The sequence below is a fragment of the Ictalurus punctatus genome, chromosome 12, assembly GCF_001660625.3.
Source record: "Ictalurus punctatus breed USDA103 chromosome 12, Coco_2.0, whole genome shotgun sequence".
Taxonomy (NCBI): domain Eukaryota; kingdom Metazoa; phylum Chordata; class Actinopteri; order Siluriformes; family Ictaluridae; genus Ictalurus; species Ictalurus punctatus.
In genome coordinates this window covers 3,464,837-3,486,143 of record NC_030427.2, presented here as the reverse complement: position 1 = coordinate 3,486,143, position 21,307 = coordinate 3,464,837, and the positions used below count along the sequence as shown (strand labels likewise).

At 39.8% G+C, this 21,307-nt stretch overlaps 1 protein-coding gene across 15 annotated transcripts in view; it reads left to right on the top strand.

The window, feature by feature from the left end:
• LOC128634232 (myotubularin) overlaps positions 1 to 18,760 on the top strand; it is a 24,653-nt gene extending 5,893 nt beyond the window's left edge. For 2 of the 15 annotated variants that reach the window (XR_008397534.1, XR_008397527.1), the window contains exons 10-15: positions 56 to 215; positions 4,864 to 8,183; positions 8,309 to 8,392; positions 8,483 to 8,575; positions 10,494 to 10,860; positions 16,193 to 18,721. Coding sequence is in view for 2 of the 15 variants with exons in the window: in XM_053684535.1 (XP_053540510.1) it covers positions 8,172 to 8,183; positions 8,309 to 8,392; positions 8,483 to 8,575; positions 10,730 to 10,858 (318 nt within the window). In the remaining 13 variants the exon portion in view is untranslated. Of the gene's footprint in view, positions 1 to 55; positions 216 to 678; positions 1,075 to 4,863; positions 8,184 to 8,308; positions 8,393 to 8,482; positions 8,576 to 9,218; positions 9,652 to 9,801; positions 9,973 to 10,493; positions 11,846 to 12,006; positions 12,036 to 16,192 lie in introns of those variants that run through there. The other 13 variants (XR_008397530.1, XR_008397533.1, XR_008397529.1 and 10 more) reach the window with 13 other exon arrangements.
• The last annotated feature ends 2,547 nt before the right edge of the window (positions 18,761 to 21,307 follow it).

The window sequence follows — 21,307 nt, the reverse complement described above, 5'->3', positions numbered from 1 at the left end:
CTTATTAATTATTTGTTTTTATACTAGTGTATATTATTTTTTAAATCGGTTTCAGGTAAACTGGTTGGCGCTTATTGACGGGGTGTATGTGCGTGACTGCACCTGGCGCATATTGAAGAGGGTGATTGCTAACTCCCTGGAAAAGAATCTCAATTGGAGGGGAGTCGATGGAAAGACTTCACTGTCCGCTCTCCAACTCGGAGAGGTCGTGATTGGTAAGTATATCTGTTTACATACAGAATTAGCTGTCTCTCTCAGATGATATGTAAGGGGTAATCCACGGCTAGATGTGCATTAAACGATTTAATGCATGATGTGGAGGAAAAGAATCACTCGTTCAAATCGTTTAATGCACACCTAGCCATGGATTACCCCGCCTATACCATGGTCTTTCCACAATTAATAACGTTAAAGCTGTCATTGGTTTAGAAGTGCAAACTTTGATTAGAAGTTTAAAATAAACTTTGGGAGGTCCCACTTCGGCTCTAATTGGCTATTTATATTTCTCTGGTTTACTTTATTTAAATGGTTAGTAGTCATATGGATCCCAGCATAGCTGGGACAGGCACGCCTTTAAGATTTATTAGTTGGAACGTCAGAGGTATGGGTAATCCTGTCAAGACATGTAAGGATTTTAAACATTTGAAACATTTAAACTTCAATATAGTATTTTTACAGGAGACGCACCTACGTCTTAAAGTATTAAAGATCATCAAAGGTTACTCTGCCCTTGGGTGAGTCAAGTCTTCCACTCGAACTTTAATTCGAAAGCAAGAGGGGTCGCTATTTTAATTGACAAAAGGTCACAGTTTTCCTCCACTAACGTTGTTGCTGATGTGAACGGTAGATATATTATAGTTGCTGGTACTCTGATGCAAAGACAGGTGTTGTTGGTAAATGTACACGCTCCAAACTTTGATGATGTGGAATTTGCTAATAGATTGTTGAGCAATCTCCCTTTTTAAATACTCACCTGTAGATTTTCGGTGGAGATTTAAACTGTGTAATTCACCAAAACTTTGATCGGTCTAATCCCCGTACTCTGAATCAATCTGCTATGTCTAAAACATTTTCCGATTTTATGGGTCGAACGGTCTCGTTGATCCCTGGAGATCCCGTAACTCTGCTCTTAAAAAGTTTTCTTTCTTCTCCCAGGTGCTATCCTATTGAAATCCTATTTGAGGATTGATTATTTTTTATAGACAGCACTCTTGATTCTTGTGTAGTTTCTTCTGACTATTTGGGTATTGTAATTTCTGATCATGCGATCATGAATTAGATATTCATCTTTCTATTTATAAACGTAGCCCACCGCCTTGGAGATTTAATTCTCTTCTTTTAGCAGACAGTGAATTCTGTGAGTTCATTTCTACTTCTATGGATGACTTTCTTTTCTTCAGTCAGAATGACTCCACCTCTTATTCATTGTTATGGGAGACACTTAAATCCTATATCAGAGGGCAGATTATTTCTTACTCCACTCTCTGTAATTTAAAGCGCACTGCTAGGGTTAATGAACTTACATCTGCGATCAGTAGTCTCGATCAAAGATGTACGTTGAACCCCTCTCCAGAACTTCTTAAACAGCGAATCGACTTACAGGCAGAATTCAATCTTATTTCGACTAAAGAGGCGGAACGCTTGTTGTTACGTACTCCTGGTTCATATTATGAACATGGCGACGAGCCGAGTCGTTTACTGGCACGTCAGCTACGGCGACAGGCCGCTTCCCGTCTCATACCTAGTGTTAAAAACACTCATAATATCGTCACTACAGAGCCCATGGAAATTAATGCTACTTTTAAATGGTTTTACTCTTCACCTTATAAATCTGAATTTCCTGCAGACGATACTAAAGTGAATGCATTTCTTCAAGACCTTTGTAACCCTGTTAGTGATTCGAATACTGCCATGCAACTGGACTCCCCACTCTCTTCAAGAAATTTGAATTCAGTTAAAACTATGCAATCTAACAAAGCTCCTGGCTCGGACGGGTTTCCAGTTGAATTTTTTTAAATGTTTATTGGAAAATTAGCTCCATTGCTTTTATCTGTGTTCAACGAATCCTTGGAATGTGTCTTTGCCTCTGACTCTGACACAAGCCACGATAGCTCTCCTTCTTAAGGAGGGTAAGGATCCAACCTCCTGTGGTTCTTATAGGCCGCTGTCTCTGCTTAATGCAGATGTAAAGATGTTGGTGAAAGTAATGGCATCTCGTTTAGAGGACATTATCCCTTATATTATATGTGAAGAGCAGAAGGGTTTTATAAAGGGACGTCAGATGTTTTTCAATACCCGTACGCTCTTTAATATAATTTATTCAAAGCATTCGGCAGTGCTTCCTGAGATTGTGATTTCATTAGATGCTGAAAAAAGCATTTGATAGGGTTGAGTGGGAGTATTTGTTTGCAGTCTTGAGGAAGTTCGGATTTGGGGATGAGTTTATTTCTTGGATTAGCCTCCTTTACTCAACCCCTAATGCCAGGGTTCAGACAAACGATCTCGTCAAGGTTGTCCTTTATCCCCTCTGCTTTTTGCTGTCGCTATCGAACCTCTGTCCATCGCATTAAGATCTTCTCCCTTGTTTAAAGGAATAGTTCTATACGGTGTAGAATACAAATTGTCGCTATATGCTGATGATTTGTTATTGTATGTAACCGATCCTGTTGCCTCTATGCCTGCTGTCTTGGGTGTTCTGGAATCCTTCGGTGTTGTCTCTGGTTATAAATTAAACTTGGATAAAAGCGACTGTTTTCCTGTCAATACTGCAGCATTTTCTCTCCAACAGTCAGATTTACCGTTTCGATTTAGTCAGTAAGGGTTTAAATACCTAGGTATCAACGTGACACGTTCTCTATCTAATCTTTCATCAGCTAACTTCACTCCCCTTATCTCAAAGGTTAAATCTAACATTCAGATTTGGGTAACTTACCCCTTTCTCTAATTGTCAGGATCAATGTCGTCAAAATGAATATATTACCGAAGTTTCTTTTCTTGTTCCAGCAAGTGCCTCTTTCTCTGCCAAAATCATTCTTCGATTCATTGGATAAGATAATTAGTACTTTTATTTGGGGCGGGAAGCCACCAAGGGTTAGTAAATTATTGCAGAAATGTAGACTTAGTGGAGGACTTGCATTACCCAATTTTCAATTCTATTACTGGGCTGCGCACATCCATAAACTCTGCTACTGGGTTAAATCTCCTGGATCTTCTTGGTCTAAATTGGAACTATTGTCGTGTAGGGAATCCTCTTCACCTGCTTTACTTTACTCCTCTTTACCTACAAAACTCTCCCTATATACTGATAATCTAGTTGTCCTCAACACTTATGACTTGGTATCAGTTTAGACGGCGCTTTAAATTTGTAGGTGCATCCTCTTTGTGTCCTTTAGTCAACAACCATCTATTTCCTCCATCGTGTTTGGACTCCACATTCTCAGTGTGGGATGACAAGGGTATTGAACAAGTTAGAAATCTGTATCACGAAGGTGTGTTCGATAGCTTTGCCAATCTGGCATACTCTTATGACCTCCCTGTGACTCATTTTTTTCGGTATTTTCAAATTCGGAATTTCGTTTCTAGATGTTTTCCTGATTTCCCCTCTGCGCCTCCTGAACAGGCTTGGGAAAGCTTGTTTTCAAACAATCCACATCAGAGAGGAATGATTTCTAGGATTTATGATTTCATTCTGGCGTTAGGTAGTGAGTCGTGTAACAAAGTTAGGAATGCGTGGGAAACGGAGTTAGGAGTACAGATAAGTGAGGGGTGTTGGGAACGTGCTATAGGGAGGGTACAGTCTACCACTTCCTGTGCTCGTCTTGGACTCATCCAGTTCAAAGTTTTACACAGACTCCCATCTGTCCAAGTCGAGACTTTCTGTAATATATCCGGACGTAGAGGACAAGTGTGATAAATGCCATGGCTCTCCCTGTCATCTTGGCCATAGGTTTTTCTTCTGCCCTGATCTCCATGGTTTTTGGACTGTTTTTTTACCATCATGTCCACTATTCTCAGGGTAGATTTAAATCCTTGTCCATTGATTGCTGTATTTGGGATTCCTGATGCCTCAGTTCCATTGAGCTTGATACAAAAGGATGTTTTTGCTTTCACATCCCTTATAGCAAGACGTTCCCTACTGTTGCAGTGGAAGTCTGCTAAATACCCATCTATCTCCCAGCGGCTAAAGGGCGTGATGTTTTTTCTGAAACTCGAGAAAATAACATATAGGATGAATGGTTGTACGGACAAGTTTTTTTATAAAGGGCATCCCTTTATTGTATACTTTATGGAGTTAGACACTTCCCACTTAAATTTTTTGCCTGTTGTTGGATTTTACAATATCTTTATAACCAGCGACAGTTATTGGGTATCCATGATGAGGCGGGGGGCGGGTTTTCTGCATTTTTAATTTTGTTTTCCTTTGTTAGTGAAAAAAGAAGAAAAACCTGTGAATGTTTACTGCTGTGTGTTGCTCAATTTGTTTTCCTTGGGAAAGGGAGGGGAGGAGAGAAGAGAAAAGGTGATGTTCAGCTGACATGTAGACGTGTTCAGGAGAAATGTTCAATAAAAATGAAACTGGAAAGAAAAAAGTTTAAAAGTTTAAAATAAACTTTAATTTCCATAAGTTAGGTGGTTAGATCTGGAATTTTGTCTGAAGTAAATCAGACACACAGATAAAGTAGTGTGATAAGATTTAGGAATGATCACGGTGATCAAACTGGCTGGAATTACCTGTGCAATAAACAGTTATAATGCACACCTTCCAGCCAATCAGAATCCAGTATTCACACTGACCGTGGTATAAGTGTAATTAATGCTTAAGATTCATAATGAATTTACGATATGTGTTGCTTTATTCCAAAGCTGCAGTTCATAGAAACCTCCTCACGGCTAAAGCTGCAGAGATGGAGGTCGAGGGGACCATGAAGAGGCGGCTCCAGCTGGCATCAGAGCGAGAGTGTGGGTGCAAGAGCAGACTTTTGATAAAGGAGGGTATTTACACTGTTTTAACTGCTGTGTTTTTTGCGCTATTTATTAATTTGTTAAAATGTTCATATTATAGTCTATTTTTAATTGTTTAGAAAGTAACTATATAAAATGGACGTCAACACGCACCACTCTGTGAGGTCATTTCTCGCTCTCACCAGAGTAGTTGTGATTGTTTAGTGTTTACGACGGGGCCAAAACATTCAAGGCCATGGTGTATTTTGACTGTTCCTGTAGCATAATCTCACCAAACTGTGTGTACACGAGTCCACAGACACTGAGTCTATTCACAGTTCCATGCTGTGTAGATGTTCTGCTCATCCTCACTGTACCGTAAAGGTCAGAACCTCACATCTGTAACCTTGTAGCGTTCCTTAATAAACACGACTGCAACCTAGCTTGTGTATCACTACTATTTTTAGATCTCCGCCTCTCAAAAGTATTGGCGCCCTGTGCGTCCGCCTCTCAAATCTTTTGGCGCCCTACGCGGCCAGCTCTCAAATCTGTTGGCGCCCTATGCGTCCGGCTGTCAAATCTATTGGTGCCCTATGCGTCCAGCTCTCAAAACTATTGGCGCCCTTCACGGGCAGTTCTCAAAAGTATTGGCACCCGATCTGAATTTTGCCACGGCAAGCACCACTCACATTTTCTTCAGGAAATGTACCTTAAAATAATAAAAAGTGTCTCACTAGGCTGTGTGTCGAGATAAACGTGAAAACATCTTGAGCTTGTGTTCACCACAGACCTTATTTCCGGCATTTAACCCAAAACCCCATTGACGGAAGTGCTAATACGCTGAATCGTTTCTGGGTTTCACGACTCATTCCTGCAGCACTCTGTAAGACGGGCTGTTGTTATCAAACCATCGAAGTAAGATAAGCGGCTTTGGTAATGATTCTTTAAATGAACCGATTCAGAATCCTCTTCTTGAATCGTTTGAGTCGTTCTCACTCGGTCAGGGTTGCACGTGTGGGTTGCTTTTCCTGCACGTGTTCACAGACCGTAAATCCCGACCCCATGGTAGACACTCGACAGAAATTTCATACTAAAGTAAGTATTTTATATTTTCTGGGTCTAAACAGAGCAGAAGTATTGCTAACGTGTTGTACAGATTCTATTGGACTGGTGAACTGTGTGGATTTGTATATTTAACCCAGTTTAATATGGCCTGCTTTGTTCAGTCAGAGACAAGTAAATCTGTTCTAATGTTCATTTATTTTCCATAGATAAAACACGTTTGTTTACACATGAATACGTGCTTTATGCTTTCAGAATGGTGGAGATTTGGCTCTTAACTATGGTTAAGTGGGGGGTACTATAAAATGCACAGTTCTGAGACACTATATACCTATACTGTGAAATCAGTACATGTGTGTTTAGAATGATTATAGCTTTTGGGGAAAAAACTATTCTTGAATCTATTAGTCCTTGTTCTGATGCACCTGTAACGTCTCCCTGAGGGCAACAGATCAGAGCCAGGGTGAGAGCTGTCCTCAATGATGGTTTTTCCTCTGCTGAGGCAACGGGGGGTGTAAATATCCATCACGGAGGTGTTGTGGATAAAAAATGTCATAAAATAAACATAAGGGAGACCTAGCATCCAGCAAAGGGGAGAAGAAGAAAAGATGGGCACCTAGACACACAGAAGCGGGATTAGGCGGACATTGACAAATTGGAATTACACTTTAAAGATCTTTAAGAGCAGTAGTAGTCAAAAAAGTCAAAAAGAGGTATACGAGCTGAGCTGAGGAGTGCTAATACACACACGCGCGCTCGTACAGTCAAGGGCGGGCAAGTAGACACAACATACACACACATGAATAACTTTAATAATCTTATTGTAATAGAGAAACTCTCTATAAAAAAACAGAATAGTAGGATATGCAGGACAGTATGGAGGATATGCAGGAGCTTAAGCTCATCACTTCTGAGAATTCTCATCGGTGTGGATCTCGTGTGGTGGAACGGAACAATAAATCTGGACCCTTGCTTCTTCTCACTCACGGCTGGTGTCTTTTTTTCTATCTCCAACTGGGCTCAGAGGTAGATGTGAGTGTTGGCTTCTATGTTGAATTTTAAGTGTTTTTGGGTAATAGGCTATATTTGAGCCAACAGAGGGGAGAGGTAATAAATAAACTTATAAATGTGATTACTTGATGACCGTAGACAGAACTCTATAAATGTGAAATGTTTTGTTGAAGTTCAGATGAATCTCTGATGTACAGAATCTTCAACCGAGTTCTGCAGAAAGATTTTGAATGCCTGTCATTCACCAGAACAAATTTGCAGTTGAACAGTCTGTCTAAAAGAAAAAATCTAAACACACAATATAAAATTCCTGCAGTGTGAATAAAGCCTTTGTGTTGCTTTTAGCAAACATGTCTAGTACTCTCGGTTCAATGTACACAATTTACCCCATTTAAATGCATTTTGGAAATTGTTCCACATGGCCTTAAAGTGTGAATATTCACTGTATGCCAAATAAGTAATCAAAGAATGGAATGGATTTTTTCTTCTCTAATGGACCATTAATCACAATTATAAAAGATGATGCATCAGGTACAAAGTATCAGGGTTTTTCCCCCCTCTTTTTCCCACAATAGTTGCATGATTTTTGCTACACCCTTTCCACCGTGTGTGTGTGTGTGTGTGTGTGTGTGTGTGTGTGTGCGTGCGCGCGCGCTACAAATCACTTTGAGGTAAAAATATTTTAAGGCAGCCACTTTCACCTTCCTACAACAATTGGTGACTGGTCTGAGGTGAAGCTTCTTGTCATGTTACTGTGGTCATGGATCACATTGTGGGGATCTCTGTAATGTAACCGTTTCTGTAATTATCCTTACTTGCCTTTGCGCTTTTGTGCTTCTGTGTCTTCTGTTGGTGCTTTATTCTGCTTTTTAGGGCCCGAGCACCGCTGCTGCAAAGCCCTATTGGATCTGCTGTTTATTATTGGGGCAGAGCACCGAAGGTGCAGCGCTTCCGGTGACCACCGGAGGGCGCATGCACCGGATGTGCAGGGCCCTTTTGATTTTCTGGTGTTTATTGTTTATTTCATGCATTCTTGTCGTTTTTAAGGACCTAAACATGGCTGAAAACTCCCAAAACTCGGTAGACGCGCCAGCACCAGTGAAAATGTAACTTACATTGGGCATGGGCATGGTCGAGGAGCTCCTTAGCACCCCTGAATGCAGACAAAGGTCGGGATGAAGTTGCTCCGATGTGCACGATTTACCATATATATATATATATATATATATATAATTAGATAGATATGGGGTAATAAAGTGTAAAATATAGATAATTCACAATAATTTAATATCAGATATCAGTTAGATTCAGCTTCGGACACAAGTTCCAGGTACTGATCGAGAAGGAGTGGATCAGCTTCGGACACAAGCTGGCCTCGGTGCGTATGAGCAGTGAGGGCATGGTTGTGTGTGGGCGCGTGAACGCATGTATATTTAACCCCATCTTTCTCTCTCTGTGTGTTTCTCAGCGTGTCGGCCTTGGAGATGAGAATCACGCCAACTCGGAACGATCCCCTCTCTTTGTGCAGTTCATCGACTGTGTGTGGCAGATGATGAGACAGGTCAGCTACTGATGCTTTACACCACAACACTGTTGAATTCTCCAATCTGATTGGTCAGAAGGTGTTGGAGACATTTCTGTAACAGCAAGATTCTGATTCCAGCTGCAAGGGAAATTACAGCTTTATAGTGATGTGCTCGTTCCTATAGTAACAGCTCTTTCACAGGGTCTAGTATGGCGTACGCAATACATATTCTAAGCTTAATCGTAAACATATTATAAACATGTCACTTAAAGAAAAAGACGTATGATCATTGTGATCTAGTTAAGATTTATAAGTTATCTATTTATGGAAGTTTTATGGAAGTATTCTCCAGTGTCACGGCAGAGAGGACATTGCACTTTCCAGTTTCTCAGTAACATTGCAAGTCTTATTCATTTCAAGAGTTAGGGGGAAAAAAGAGAGGTTTGTGAGGGAACTATTGTTTTATTTTAATGTTATAAAGTAAGAGATCATAATGAGAACTAACTCTCTTTTCCAGGACATTCCAAATTGTTCTTTGGCTATGCCCCATGTTTGTGCAATGGTTCAGACCGGTTTTTCCTCTTTTCGCAGCTTCAAAATGGCTTGCTTTTCTCCCATAGACAGCTCTCTGGTCTTCATGTCGGTTTATTCTTTTTAACAACAAATGCTGTCTCCACAGGTGAAACCCAGGGCTCAAACCAAGAGAAGACATTCAGAGCTATTCATTCTTTAAAGTCCATTTAACGAGGTACACCTGGCCAGCAAGAAAAAAACATCAGTCACTCGTTCCAGTATTTTTGAACAGTTAATGAATAGGATGGCTTCAAAAAAGCTGCCATATTTTAAGCTGTGTAACACGTCTAGATGTAAATATGAGGAAATGAAAGCTGAAATTCTGATCTATCGTCTCATATTCGTCTTTTATCTCAAACCCAAATGTCTTCAGTATACAGCAAAAGCAAGTGAATTGGCCTTGATGTTCCAATACTTTTGAAGAGGACTCTAATTGTAAGAATTAAATATAATTTCCGTACTGAACAAAGACTGATTATCTGTTCAGGCGTTATTGTGCAGATCCACATTTAAGCATCTTACTATACACAGCAGTGAGCAGGAGAGAATGGAAAAGGTACGCTCCACGTTTCTCCACTAATGGGCGGAGGCTTTCCAGCCTGTCTGATTTTTCTGAATGGAAATGAATTTGTCTAAGTGTCTTATGACTTCTCTCTCTGTCTCTCTCTCTCTTTTTTGTTTTTAGGAAGTACAGGGTAAAACAGTCACTGTGGTCCTACATTAACAGTCAGCCGGAGGACTTCACTAACCCGTTCTATGTGGACTGTAAAAACCAGGTGCTGTATCCACTGGCCAGTCTCACACATCTGGAGCTCTGGGTGGGTTATTATGTGCGCTGGAACCCACGCATGAGACCACAGGTGCTTATACTGCAAACCACACTCTGTGAAATTCTGGGGAAATGCTCAAAAATAGTGTTTCCAATATATACCAAAATACCCAGTTACTTGTATAACTGAACAGTGTCACTTCAGACACATGATGAATGTCACTTTTTATTACTAGATGTTTCTGGGTTTTAACACCAAGTTTGCTTTAAAAAAACAAAACCATTTCTATCAGCACAAAGCTAAAAAAACACAAAAGCTGGAGTAATGGGTCGGTAAGCATAAAAAGTGCCGTACACAGTGGAACTGGACACACGAGGATCTCTGACACTGTTGACTCTTCAGTGGTTCCATTTTCAGTTCTAGTTTGTAGGTACAGGTTTCAGTCTTCAACAACATTGTAGTTTTCTTTTTAAAATGCACTCCTTGGTTGTGCTCACTGCATTACAAACTCAAATCCAACATTGTGAGATTTTTTTATTTTTAAGTGTGTTGAAATGGAGTTTTCTTGAGATTCCCCTATATTCCTGTATATTTCATGATTGGCTGGTTAGAAAACTACATGAACGTACAGGTGTTCCTAATAAAGTGGACGGTGAGTGAACATGACGTGGCTGAAACGATTTCCAAAACACTTCAGGAGCAGCTAGCGATAAAGATTAAGGTTACACCGGCTTGATGACTGATCTTTTAATAATGATACATAAATAAATAGAAAGCGAATGGAATGATTTAGAAAATCGGTGTCCCAGAACGAAACTGATGTTTGTGTGCTTTGTTGATTATGTAGATGCCGCTCCATCAGAATCTGAGAGAGTTATTGTTTTTGCGTGAAGAACGTGGAGGAGCTCCAGAGAGAGGCCACGTCATCCTGCTCCATCTCCTCATCCTCAGAGCATACTTCTCCCTCCTCACATAGTGGTACACCACTTCACACTGCTGTCTAAATACACACGCGCACACACACACATACATACATTTAAGAGCACACACTGTCTTTACTCAATGAATACACTCGGGCACAAGTAGGGAGTGGATGAGTATGAAGCGCGCACACACACACACACACACACACACACATTCCTGTTTGCAATTTTTTTAACTATAGAGAAGTAACCTAGTGTCACATTTTATAAATCCTTAATACTTAAAAATGGATCTTGGATCAATGAGGTTTTCTACTGTTCTCAAGGCTTGGCATGCTGTGCATCCTGAGATGCTTTTCTGCTCACCATGTATGTAAAGAGAGGTTATTTGATGTTACCATGGCCGTCCTATTAACTTGACCCAGTCTGGCCATTCTCCTTTCGTCAACAAGGTGTTTCCACCCCGAGAACTGCCACTTACCGGATGTTTTTCACACGTGTGTGTGTGTGTGTGTGTGTGTGTGTGTGTGGAAATCCTAGGAGAGCCGCAGTTTCTGGAATACTCAAACCAGACCATTTAGAATCTACAACCATGCCACGGATAAAATCACTGGATTACATTCTGGTGTTTGATGTGAATATTGACTGAAGCTCTTCATCTGATCCTGCTTGATGTTGTACATTGTGGTGTTGCCATATGATTGGCTGATTGGATAATTGTATGAATGAGCACATGTACAAGTGATCAGTGAGCACATCTATCTACCATAGAGGTATTTTGGGGCAATACTTGACAATGTACCTGACTTTGTTAGACTTGTGGCCAAGTTGAAGAAGCTTTTGACATCCCAATGGAAAATAATAAATAAAACAATCCAGGACAAATTCACTTTCAGTATTTTATTTTTACATTGTTTTTTTCCCCCTTAATGTTAATCTCTTTCTACAGAACCCGTCCAAACTTCATATGTCAATGTAGTAAGCAAGATAAACTGTCTACAGATAAAGAATCTAAGCATGCATCTGTTTTCACCCTTATAGAAAAAGTTTTGAAGTTCCTATCCAAAAGACACCAAGAGCCCAGATGTCCTTAGAAACAAAATGTACCCTCCAACTCGTGGCCTTTTCAGAAACTCGATTCCCAGACATCGCCACACTAATCACAGTGCATCCTTCAAATCCACCGTGCAGCGGAAATGGACCAGTCGATTTAAACGGATTGTTGAAAATGTACGTTGTTCAAGGCATTTGTGGATTTGAAATTTCGCTACAAACAGAGTCTGAACAGTCGCCAGAATCTGAGGCAAAAACACACGAAGGAACGAGATCACGTCGTCATTGCCTCGTCTCTGGTGTTCTACATTTTTGACAAAAGTAACACCAGAGATGCTGCGTTAAAGTGGTCAAGAAAATTACAACAGAGTAAAAAAATCCCATTGTGTTAGATTATAAACATCGACTGAAACTCTCGATAGGACGTGACACTGTTGGAGAGTTGCATACGAGCGGACATTCAACAATATTTAGTAGAAGCCTTGTGGATGTTTTCGTCTGTGTTCGTCTGTAATATACTGGACTGTCCTACCAAGAGTTCGACCACATACACATTCAACTGAAGCTCATACAGTCGGCATACTGAACTCTCCTTTTTGCCATAGTGCGGCCGCTTAACAGGATAAGGCCTCAGAAGTCAAGCCCCAGCAGCTTGTGGCTAAAAAACTGCAGCAGAATTGAGCTCGGTTAGGAGGTGACGGGTGACGGAAAAAAGCCGGGGAACCCCGGAAAGGTAAACAGGGCTGTGTTCCAAATCTTTTATCGCCTCCTCTTCAAACTCCAAAAACCTCTGGGCCCTACAGCTAAATCCAAAGCTGAGGAAAACAACCGTTCAACTATGAAGGCCTTCTCAAACACAATGTTTGAGCGAAGGGAGGAAATGATCAAACACAGATCAATTGGAACACAGCCCATACAGCAAAACCGTAAAAAGGTGCCATAGAGCGTAAATGATTCAAAAAGACACAAATCTAAGCCCAGTACAACCAGTTGAACATGAATAACACGCAAAGCACATTTCACAAGCATGATATCTTTCAAAAATGTCCAAAAGTACAAATTCCCTAATAAAGGAAAAAGACATGTTTGTGCTAACATGTAAGACTTGAGTTTCCACATCTTCCAAACAAGTACACTTGAGCGTCTTCGTTACTGTAAGCTCGGCTCTGAAAATCTGCTACCACTGTTGTACCAGTAAACACACACACAGACAGAGCAAGTTAGCAAAGATCGGTCAACAAGGTTTCTTCAACACAACCACCTTTTTATACACGTACGCTCACTTCATATTGTCAGTCCCTTTTTAAAAGTGAATTAAACCATGAGCAGCTATCTTCTCAAAAGTCCGGTCAATTTCAGAGCACAAAAAAACTGCCTATATACACAACAATTCAGTCCCACGGCTCTGAAAGAAATGCAGAGCACAAATGTACAAATCACATTTATATTTTTCTTAAATGTGAAAAGGATGCTTGTAAAAAGATGATAAATCTTCACTGGGAATTACTTTAAGGTCATCAACAATTAATTTATAAATCAGGGGAGCCTGGCTCTGGTCCTGAATTCCTGTGATCATGCACAGTGTGATGATTTCTCATCTAACACTCCTACCTAATGACCCGAGGACTTAAATCGGGTGTGATTCAGGAAAATTCCCAAACTGTACTGGACTGTAGTCTTACAGGACCACAGTAAGGCTTCCCTGCTCTAAAGCGTTTCCTACAGAAATATTTATTTGAACATGATGTGGATAATCTAATCACAGACTCTGGATTAATGGTGCACACAGCGATGCTTTCACACAAAAGTGTGATGGACACTAAAAAGCTGGAGCAACACTAATGCATGAATAGTTTGTCTCAGAGTTTGTACTTTCAGTTAGAAACACATTAAACCTCTGCACAGTTTCCAACTTCATATGAATAATATTGTAAACAGTCGTATTAGTGAGAATGAGGACAAACAGTTAAATATTCACAGAAAGTTTGACCTAGTCACAAATCAGATGTCCCTCCCCTCCCCCCACTGAGAGCATGTATGCGTTGAGCAGTGCTCCCTCTTCAGGCTGGGAGATGTATCACAGGTTACACCACGTTGTCTTCTGCGGGCGGCTCAGCACTGGGGGGCTGGAGGAGAGTTTGTTGAACTGTAAAATGACATTTTCACTTAGGGGTGTACTCACTTTTGTTGCCAGCGGTTTAGACATTAATGGCTGTGTGTTGAGATATTTTGAGGGGACAGCAAATTTACACTGTTCCACAAGCTGTACACTCACTACTTTACATTGTAGCACAGTGTCATTTCTTCAGTGTTGTCACATGAAAAGATATCATCAAATAGTACCATAGCAGGCTGAGAGTTTCACATCAACAAAGGTCAAGCGTGCTCGTTAGAATATCAGCCTGGAAAGTTTTCAAATCGGTCTTATCAGTGTTTTTTTGCTCGCTCATTCACACTTTGCACTATGGTTACGATAACAGTCTATCCTTCTGCCCAACATGGAGAAAACTGGCCACGTCAGCCATTTTGACAGCCTGTGGTGTTGTCTGGTTAAAAATGTGTGTAAGTTTATATTCTAGATTATATTTGTAGTACATCTCCTTGCACATGCACTTTTTCCCCTTAATAGTACAGGGACATACTTGTGCATCAAAAGCAGATAGAACAGTATAATCAAAAAGAGTGCGAAGAAGGGGAAAAAAGTAGAGTACTCGTGACCCCGCCCTCCTTTAAGCCAACCAATGAAAGCAAAGCTCGTTATCAAACAAAATCAAGGTCTACAAAATAACCTGTTGGGAGAACACCACATATAAACACTACACCTTAAAGTGATTAACATCCTATATAAGGTTTGCATAATTATTAGCTTCTCCAATTCAGGAAAATGGGTCAAAAAAAAAAAAGGTCAGAAATTGTAAAATGCCTATCAGGGGGCTGCAGCACACTGACGATCGCAAAATTATTGAGGTGTGACCTCCCAAGAAAAATGCTTTGTGATGAATACTCGACAGGGGGCAAAAAACCACGGAGAAGAAAAGGCGCTAGTTGACTGCAAAAGACTAAGAAGAATAAAACGTGAGAGAACCCATTAGCCAGCACTGCCACCATGTTTCAGAACTGCAACCTTCCACGAGTGTCCAGAAATACAAGGTGGCAAGTGCTCAGAGACATGGCTACAGTAAGGAAGGCAGAAATACAACCGCCACTGCATAAGACTTACAAGCTGAAGCATCATGACTGGGCCAAGAAATACCTGAAGACCGTTCCTTATAGGTTTCATGGACCGATGAAATAAGAGTGACTATAGATGGAGCAGATGGACCTTTTCCGTCTGGTTAAAGATGGACTGAAAATGAACTCCCAAATCTACTGCCAGTTTGTAGAAGATCCTTTCTTCAACAATGGTACAGGAAGAAGTCAGCAACGTTCAAGAAGACCATGATCTTTATGCAGGACAATGCTCCATTCAGCTAAAATGGATCATGAACAGATCAAGAAACTGACATTCAATGGAAGGCTCACGGCGGTTATTGAAAAGAAGGGTGGCTACATTCATCACTGAATAGCTTTGAAGGGCCAAAATAGTTCATTGTTACTTCACTGAATAACTTCCTGAGAAATTAAATTTTTTTATTTGTTAAACCTTCTATTTTGTTGGGAAAGAAACATTTAGGATCAACTGAGACCACTGTATTTGTTCACCAATCAAATTAAGCTGAGAAGTACCATTTGCCATGTGTTTGGGTTTTTTTTTCTTTTTACAGGCCTAGTTAAATAAATTGGAATATAGAAGTACAGTAGAAACGAGAAACCGGACTGAATGCACGTTTTTAAAACGGCTATAGTTGTGTATCCGTGGATTGCAGGCGTGAAAAAGTGAAAAACTGAAATCTGACTGAAGCGAATGTAGTTCAGTTCAGTCTGAAGTTGTAGAGGAAACATTCGCACTCGGTAATTTAGTTTTGTAACACCACACAGATCATAAGGTCTGTTAGAAATTATATATCGGAGCTACAAACCCCACCCTGCTCCGCTGTACGAGGCGACTCAACACCGCCATCTTGTGTTTGTGTGTATGTGTTGCTGTGTTCATGAGGCAGTTTTGCTTAGTTTTTTCTTTAAGGTTTAATGTTCTATATTATTGTGAGTGTGTGTTTATGTATTTTAGTGTGAGCTGTAGTTTTGTTTTGTAATTTTACGTGTTTTATTTCTTCCTCCCTGATTTCTGCACTGCAGTGTATTATTAGAAACAGGGCTTCTCTGTGTAGGAGAACAGTTGTTTTGTGTTTTTAACAGCAAGTTATATCGCTTATTGTGAACCGTTATGTGTGCAGGAGGCGGTTCAGCTGGACGGAGAGATCCTGCATGCGCTGTGAAGCGAGTGTGTTCTGTGGCGTATCGGCACCTGGACAAGCACAAGATCGAGCCGGTGCTCTACATGATGGAGTGGTTCATGTGCGCCTTCTCCAGAACTCTGCCCTGGGCCTCGGTCCTCCGAGTGTGGGACATGTTCCTGTGTGACGGTCAGACACAAACACACACTTGTCCTTCTTTTCTTTCTGTGTTGATTCTCTCTCTCATTCTTTCTTTGTGTAGGAGTGAAAATGATATTCTGTGTGGGTTTGGTGGTGTTGACGTCCATGCTGGGTACTCGGGATAAGCTCAAGGCCTGTCCGGGTCAGTATGAGACCATGGAGGTCCTCAGAGCGATTGAGCCTAGATACATGCAGGAGGGCTTCTTAGTGCTCCAGGTAACACAACAGAGAGGAAGAGGAGGAGTATGATGATGGGTGTCTCACTACTGGCCTAATTCTAAAATCACCACATACCAAATGCACAACCATTTTGTCTTGCTGCCATCACAAAATAATAATGTTTAAACCTTAAGTAACAGAGTCACAGAGGGTGTATATATTTTTCCACACTACATGAAGTTTTGGGATCCTTATAGACTGTGGAACAGAAGTGTACTCAGTGTGTCTCCACCGTTTTATTTCATATTGGAGTACAACCATTTTTCTTTTTTACCATTAAGGATGAAACACTTGTTTCTTTTAAAACACCGTCTTTAAATCTTTTTCTACCTCCTAACTAAACCCTCGGACTTAAGACACGATCTTTGGAGCTGTTGACGCCCTGCTCAGGGTTAAACAACAACGTCTTTACATTACCTTCATTAATAAATTGTCAATCTATCCTCTTGGTTTTTTTATTTTTTTTTTGGAGCAAAAGTCAGGTCCTCTCTCATTTCAACAGGTCCTCTTGTTGGTGAATACACAGCAATCTTCTAAGGGTATTAGGATTTCTCGGAGCAGACATTGTAGCAGATAGTTGCAGAGTTTCTTCTGTGTTTTAACCACAACGTCTTAACCATTATTTTAACACTGAGACACACGACTCCCTTTAATTCATTAACAAACACATTTGTAAGAATTCTGGTCAGCAACAGCCCCGAAAGAACACCTGTGTGTCTCTCTCTCTCTCTCTCTCTCTCTCTCTCTCTCTCTCTCTCTCTCTCTCTCTCTCACACCCACCCCCACACACCCACATGGTCATCAGAGGTCATAAATGTACTGCTGGGACACGGGATGTCGAAGCATAGACGAAAGCTTATGTATTTAGCGACAGTTCTGTGTAAGTATCCTCGTTGGCGAACCATTTTCTGAAATCTTGTTTATAGTTTAAACAAAATGCACGACTCTTTTAAAACACCGTCTTTAAAAAAGGTTTTTCACCCTTAAAATAACCTGGTTAGAAGGTAGGATATGTAATACATATTTTCATTTTCTTCAGGCATATTGTCACTTCAGTCTTCACAACAAATAACACCGAAGGTTTTGACCTTTCTTTCAGTAAAAGAGAACAACGACATCATACAGCCTTGAAGGACTGTAGAAATTTTTATTTTACATCCTAAAGGGTTAGGTTTAGAAGGCATGTAATACGCGCGTTTCTTATAAAACACCGTCTTTAAAACGTTTACCTCCTAAAGGGACCTATTTAGAATGTATGTAAAAACTTTTTTTTTTTTTTTTTATATTTCTTCGGGTATATCAATGTTTTAGAGTATTTATTTCAGTAAATTTTTATTCAAAGTCATTTGACTTTGAATGTCACATTCAACCATCATGTATTTTCTAACAGCGGAGCTATACAAAACAAACCCCCACAATCTAAATTTAATGTGTGGTTGCGAGATAAAAATTCTAATTTATTGAATTAATTAAATATTTAAAGTTGTACACATTATTTTGATGAGTTGTGTTGACATAATAATGTTGATAATTACATCAACTTAATGCAGAAATTACACACAATATTAATTGATTTAAAACAAAATTTACGTCGTAGTACATTTACATTTATTCATTTAACAGAGTGTTAGAGGACCTGTAGACTGAACAAATACTAAGGACATTACAATGTGATTATCATTTCACTTACAATTAAATTCTACTAAAGCAATGAATTTGGGGCATGTTCTCAATTGTGATATGACCAATAGTGGACTCGTGTATAGGCTACACCTGCTAATACATTTGATGGATTATTTTGCACTACTACACGTAGCTAATGCTAGTCATATTTAGCAGTGTAATTTGAATATCTACTCTTTAGTTTACCGTAGCAGTGGATAAGAAGGAAAAAAGTTTCATTTGACAAATCTGCTCTTCTAGAGAGGGCTTTTCATTTGTGCTATAGGAAAGATAAGCATGATTACATTTCTGCTTATTCATGTAAACCTCAACTACATTGTGTAATCTAATTTCATGTATTGATACATTTTTTATTTTATTTTTTAAAATCTTTTGTCATTCGCACACGTAGCCTTCTAGCTCCACAGCCTTTGGACTGTGGATAGTAGATAAAAGTAGTAGACACAGTGTGCAATATGTGCAATGTTCAGTAGGTCATATAATAATAATAATAATAATAATGAGTCTTTATTGATCACATATACATTACAGCACAGTGAAATTCTTTTCTTTGCATATCCCAGGTTGTTAGGAAGTTGGGGTCAGAGCACAGGGTCAGCCATGATACAGCGCCCCTGGAGTAGAGAGGGTTAAGGGGCTTGCTCAAGGGCCCAACAGTGGCAGTGCTGCCCCCATCTTGAATCATATTACCGTAAATACTTAAATGTGCAGTCATTTGTTTCTTTTTTTCACTTTTTTATTCAATTCCTGCTTATTCAGGCTCAGAGTCATGTAGGCTGCATTGAATTTTATTTTCAATTCCCTCATCTCTTTTTCAGCGACTTTATCACTAGCACGTTGCACTGCTTTCACGATTGGGGTGGCACGAGGGGCAGACCTAGCAATGACACTATCCCTGGCATTCTCATGTTTTGTACTGTCTCCATGCTTCTTTACGGTTTCTTTTTTAAAATGACTCAAACTGGTAATGAACTCTGTTTTACCAGCAATATCTTGTCCTGCTTTAGCACAAAAGGTGCAGTACATTTTCCCTTTGTCATAGCGTAACCAGGCGAACTCTTGGACGGGAGAAAACTCAACTCGCTGCGCTTGGCAGTCATCACCGATTGAAACGGGCTGGGATGACTCAAATGTCACTTGAGAACTTTCACTGGTCGAGTTGGTCTCAACATCGTTGGCATCTGATGTAGAGGAGGCAGGGTTTGGACAGGCAGGGAATGAGGAAAAAGTCTGATTTTTCTTGTCAGCTGACTAACGTTAGTTAACTACGCAGTTAGCTAGCCTACATATAACGGATAAATTCACATTCTAACAAACTAAACCACATCAAACTAAATTAAACACCTTTAATAAAAAGGCTCAGGCAGGGTTAGGTTAGGGGATGACTCAACCCAACACTCATTGGTGTGGGAGGTGGCACAGGCACAAAACCTTGTCCTTCATTCTGTATATATTTCTCTATATGTATTTAACATTCTATGAGAAAATATCAGTTGTATAAAAAAAGGAAAATAAATTATATCATTTTTTTAATCTATATATTGTGTTAAAAATGAATTCTGCCACTTTAAAAAAAAAATAATTTTCATGAATCTCATGAAAATGAATCAACGTAAATGAATCACATGAAAATGTATCACTTGAATATGAATCTCATGAAAATGAATCATACGTAAATGAATCACATGTAAATGAACCATATGAAAATGAATAAATAAATTAAAGACTTTTAAAAAAAATCTGTCTAAATGTAAGACGTTTTAGGTGAGGTTAACTATTGGGGGTTGGAGGATCAGTTTAGAGAACATATTTGTTTCTGATGGTTAAGTTCAGGGTTAGGGTTGGCCCCTAAGTTTCAACATTTTGGAAAAGGGAGTTTTTATTGGTTAAAAATTAGGTGATTAGAGTTTATTGTTTGGGTAAGCCCCTAGATTTCAAGATAAAAAATGGTTTTAATGGTTGGAATAGAAGTTCTAATTGGGTTTAAGGGTACTGGATCTATGTTCCCCATCCCTATTGTCCAACTTGTACAGATGAAATTTAATCTGGCCCAAATTTAGGGCCGAACCAGGAAAAAGTTCCATTAATTTTGTCCATGTTCCCTCTCAGATCCTTCTTCCTATTGATTACTCCCCTCCCCCCTGAGAAGAAATGCCTTTCTCTCTATTAATATATACCCCCCACACACATTTTATATATAATATTATATTATATTTATATTTTTGTGTCACGATATGAAGGTTGAGACGGATGCAAGTGCAGATTTTTAAAGTTTAATAAAGAACTTAACAAAATACAAAAGACACTGACATTGGGGCAAATCACTGTGGCAAAGACTAAACATAAACCAAAGAGAAAAACACAGCTCCAGGGACAAAGGTAAAGAAGGACAAACGTGAGACAAAGAGTGCAGTAAAAACTGGCTAAATACACAAGTGCTTACCAGGAATGTGATCCAGGTGCAGTTGGTCATGTGACTGTTATGCAGTGGCTGCTGGGAACTGTAGTTCAGATTTCCTTCTCTGATTACATGACATAATGGTGTATGGTGTAATATGTGGTAATGTACGGGTATTACTCTGTGTGTGTGTGTGTTTATACAGAGGCTGAATGTGTTGGCCACTCTGGTTCAGGGTAACTTACCCAAAATACATCAGAGCATCATCACAGCTCTCATTACCGTGGATGTCCACGCCAGAGACATCGTCACCGAGCTCGTCAATGAAAGGGTACAGATGGCTACACACCTTCTCTTCAGAGCGAAGGGAATCATGGGTGTGGTCAGATCTGATTGGTCAGAAGCTGTTAATAAATCTTTTAAAAATAACTGCAGCTCTGACAGCAGTGCATATGCAGATCAGTTCCCAGGTTTATACAGTATGAACACACTCATTATAAACTATCCACGCTATATCGTCAGCGAGAATGCCCAATTCGTATACAATGAGATCGTATATATATCACATGTCTTTGTGTATGTGTTCAGGTAGGTGGACTCGAGCAGTAATTTTG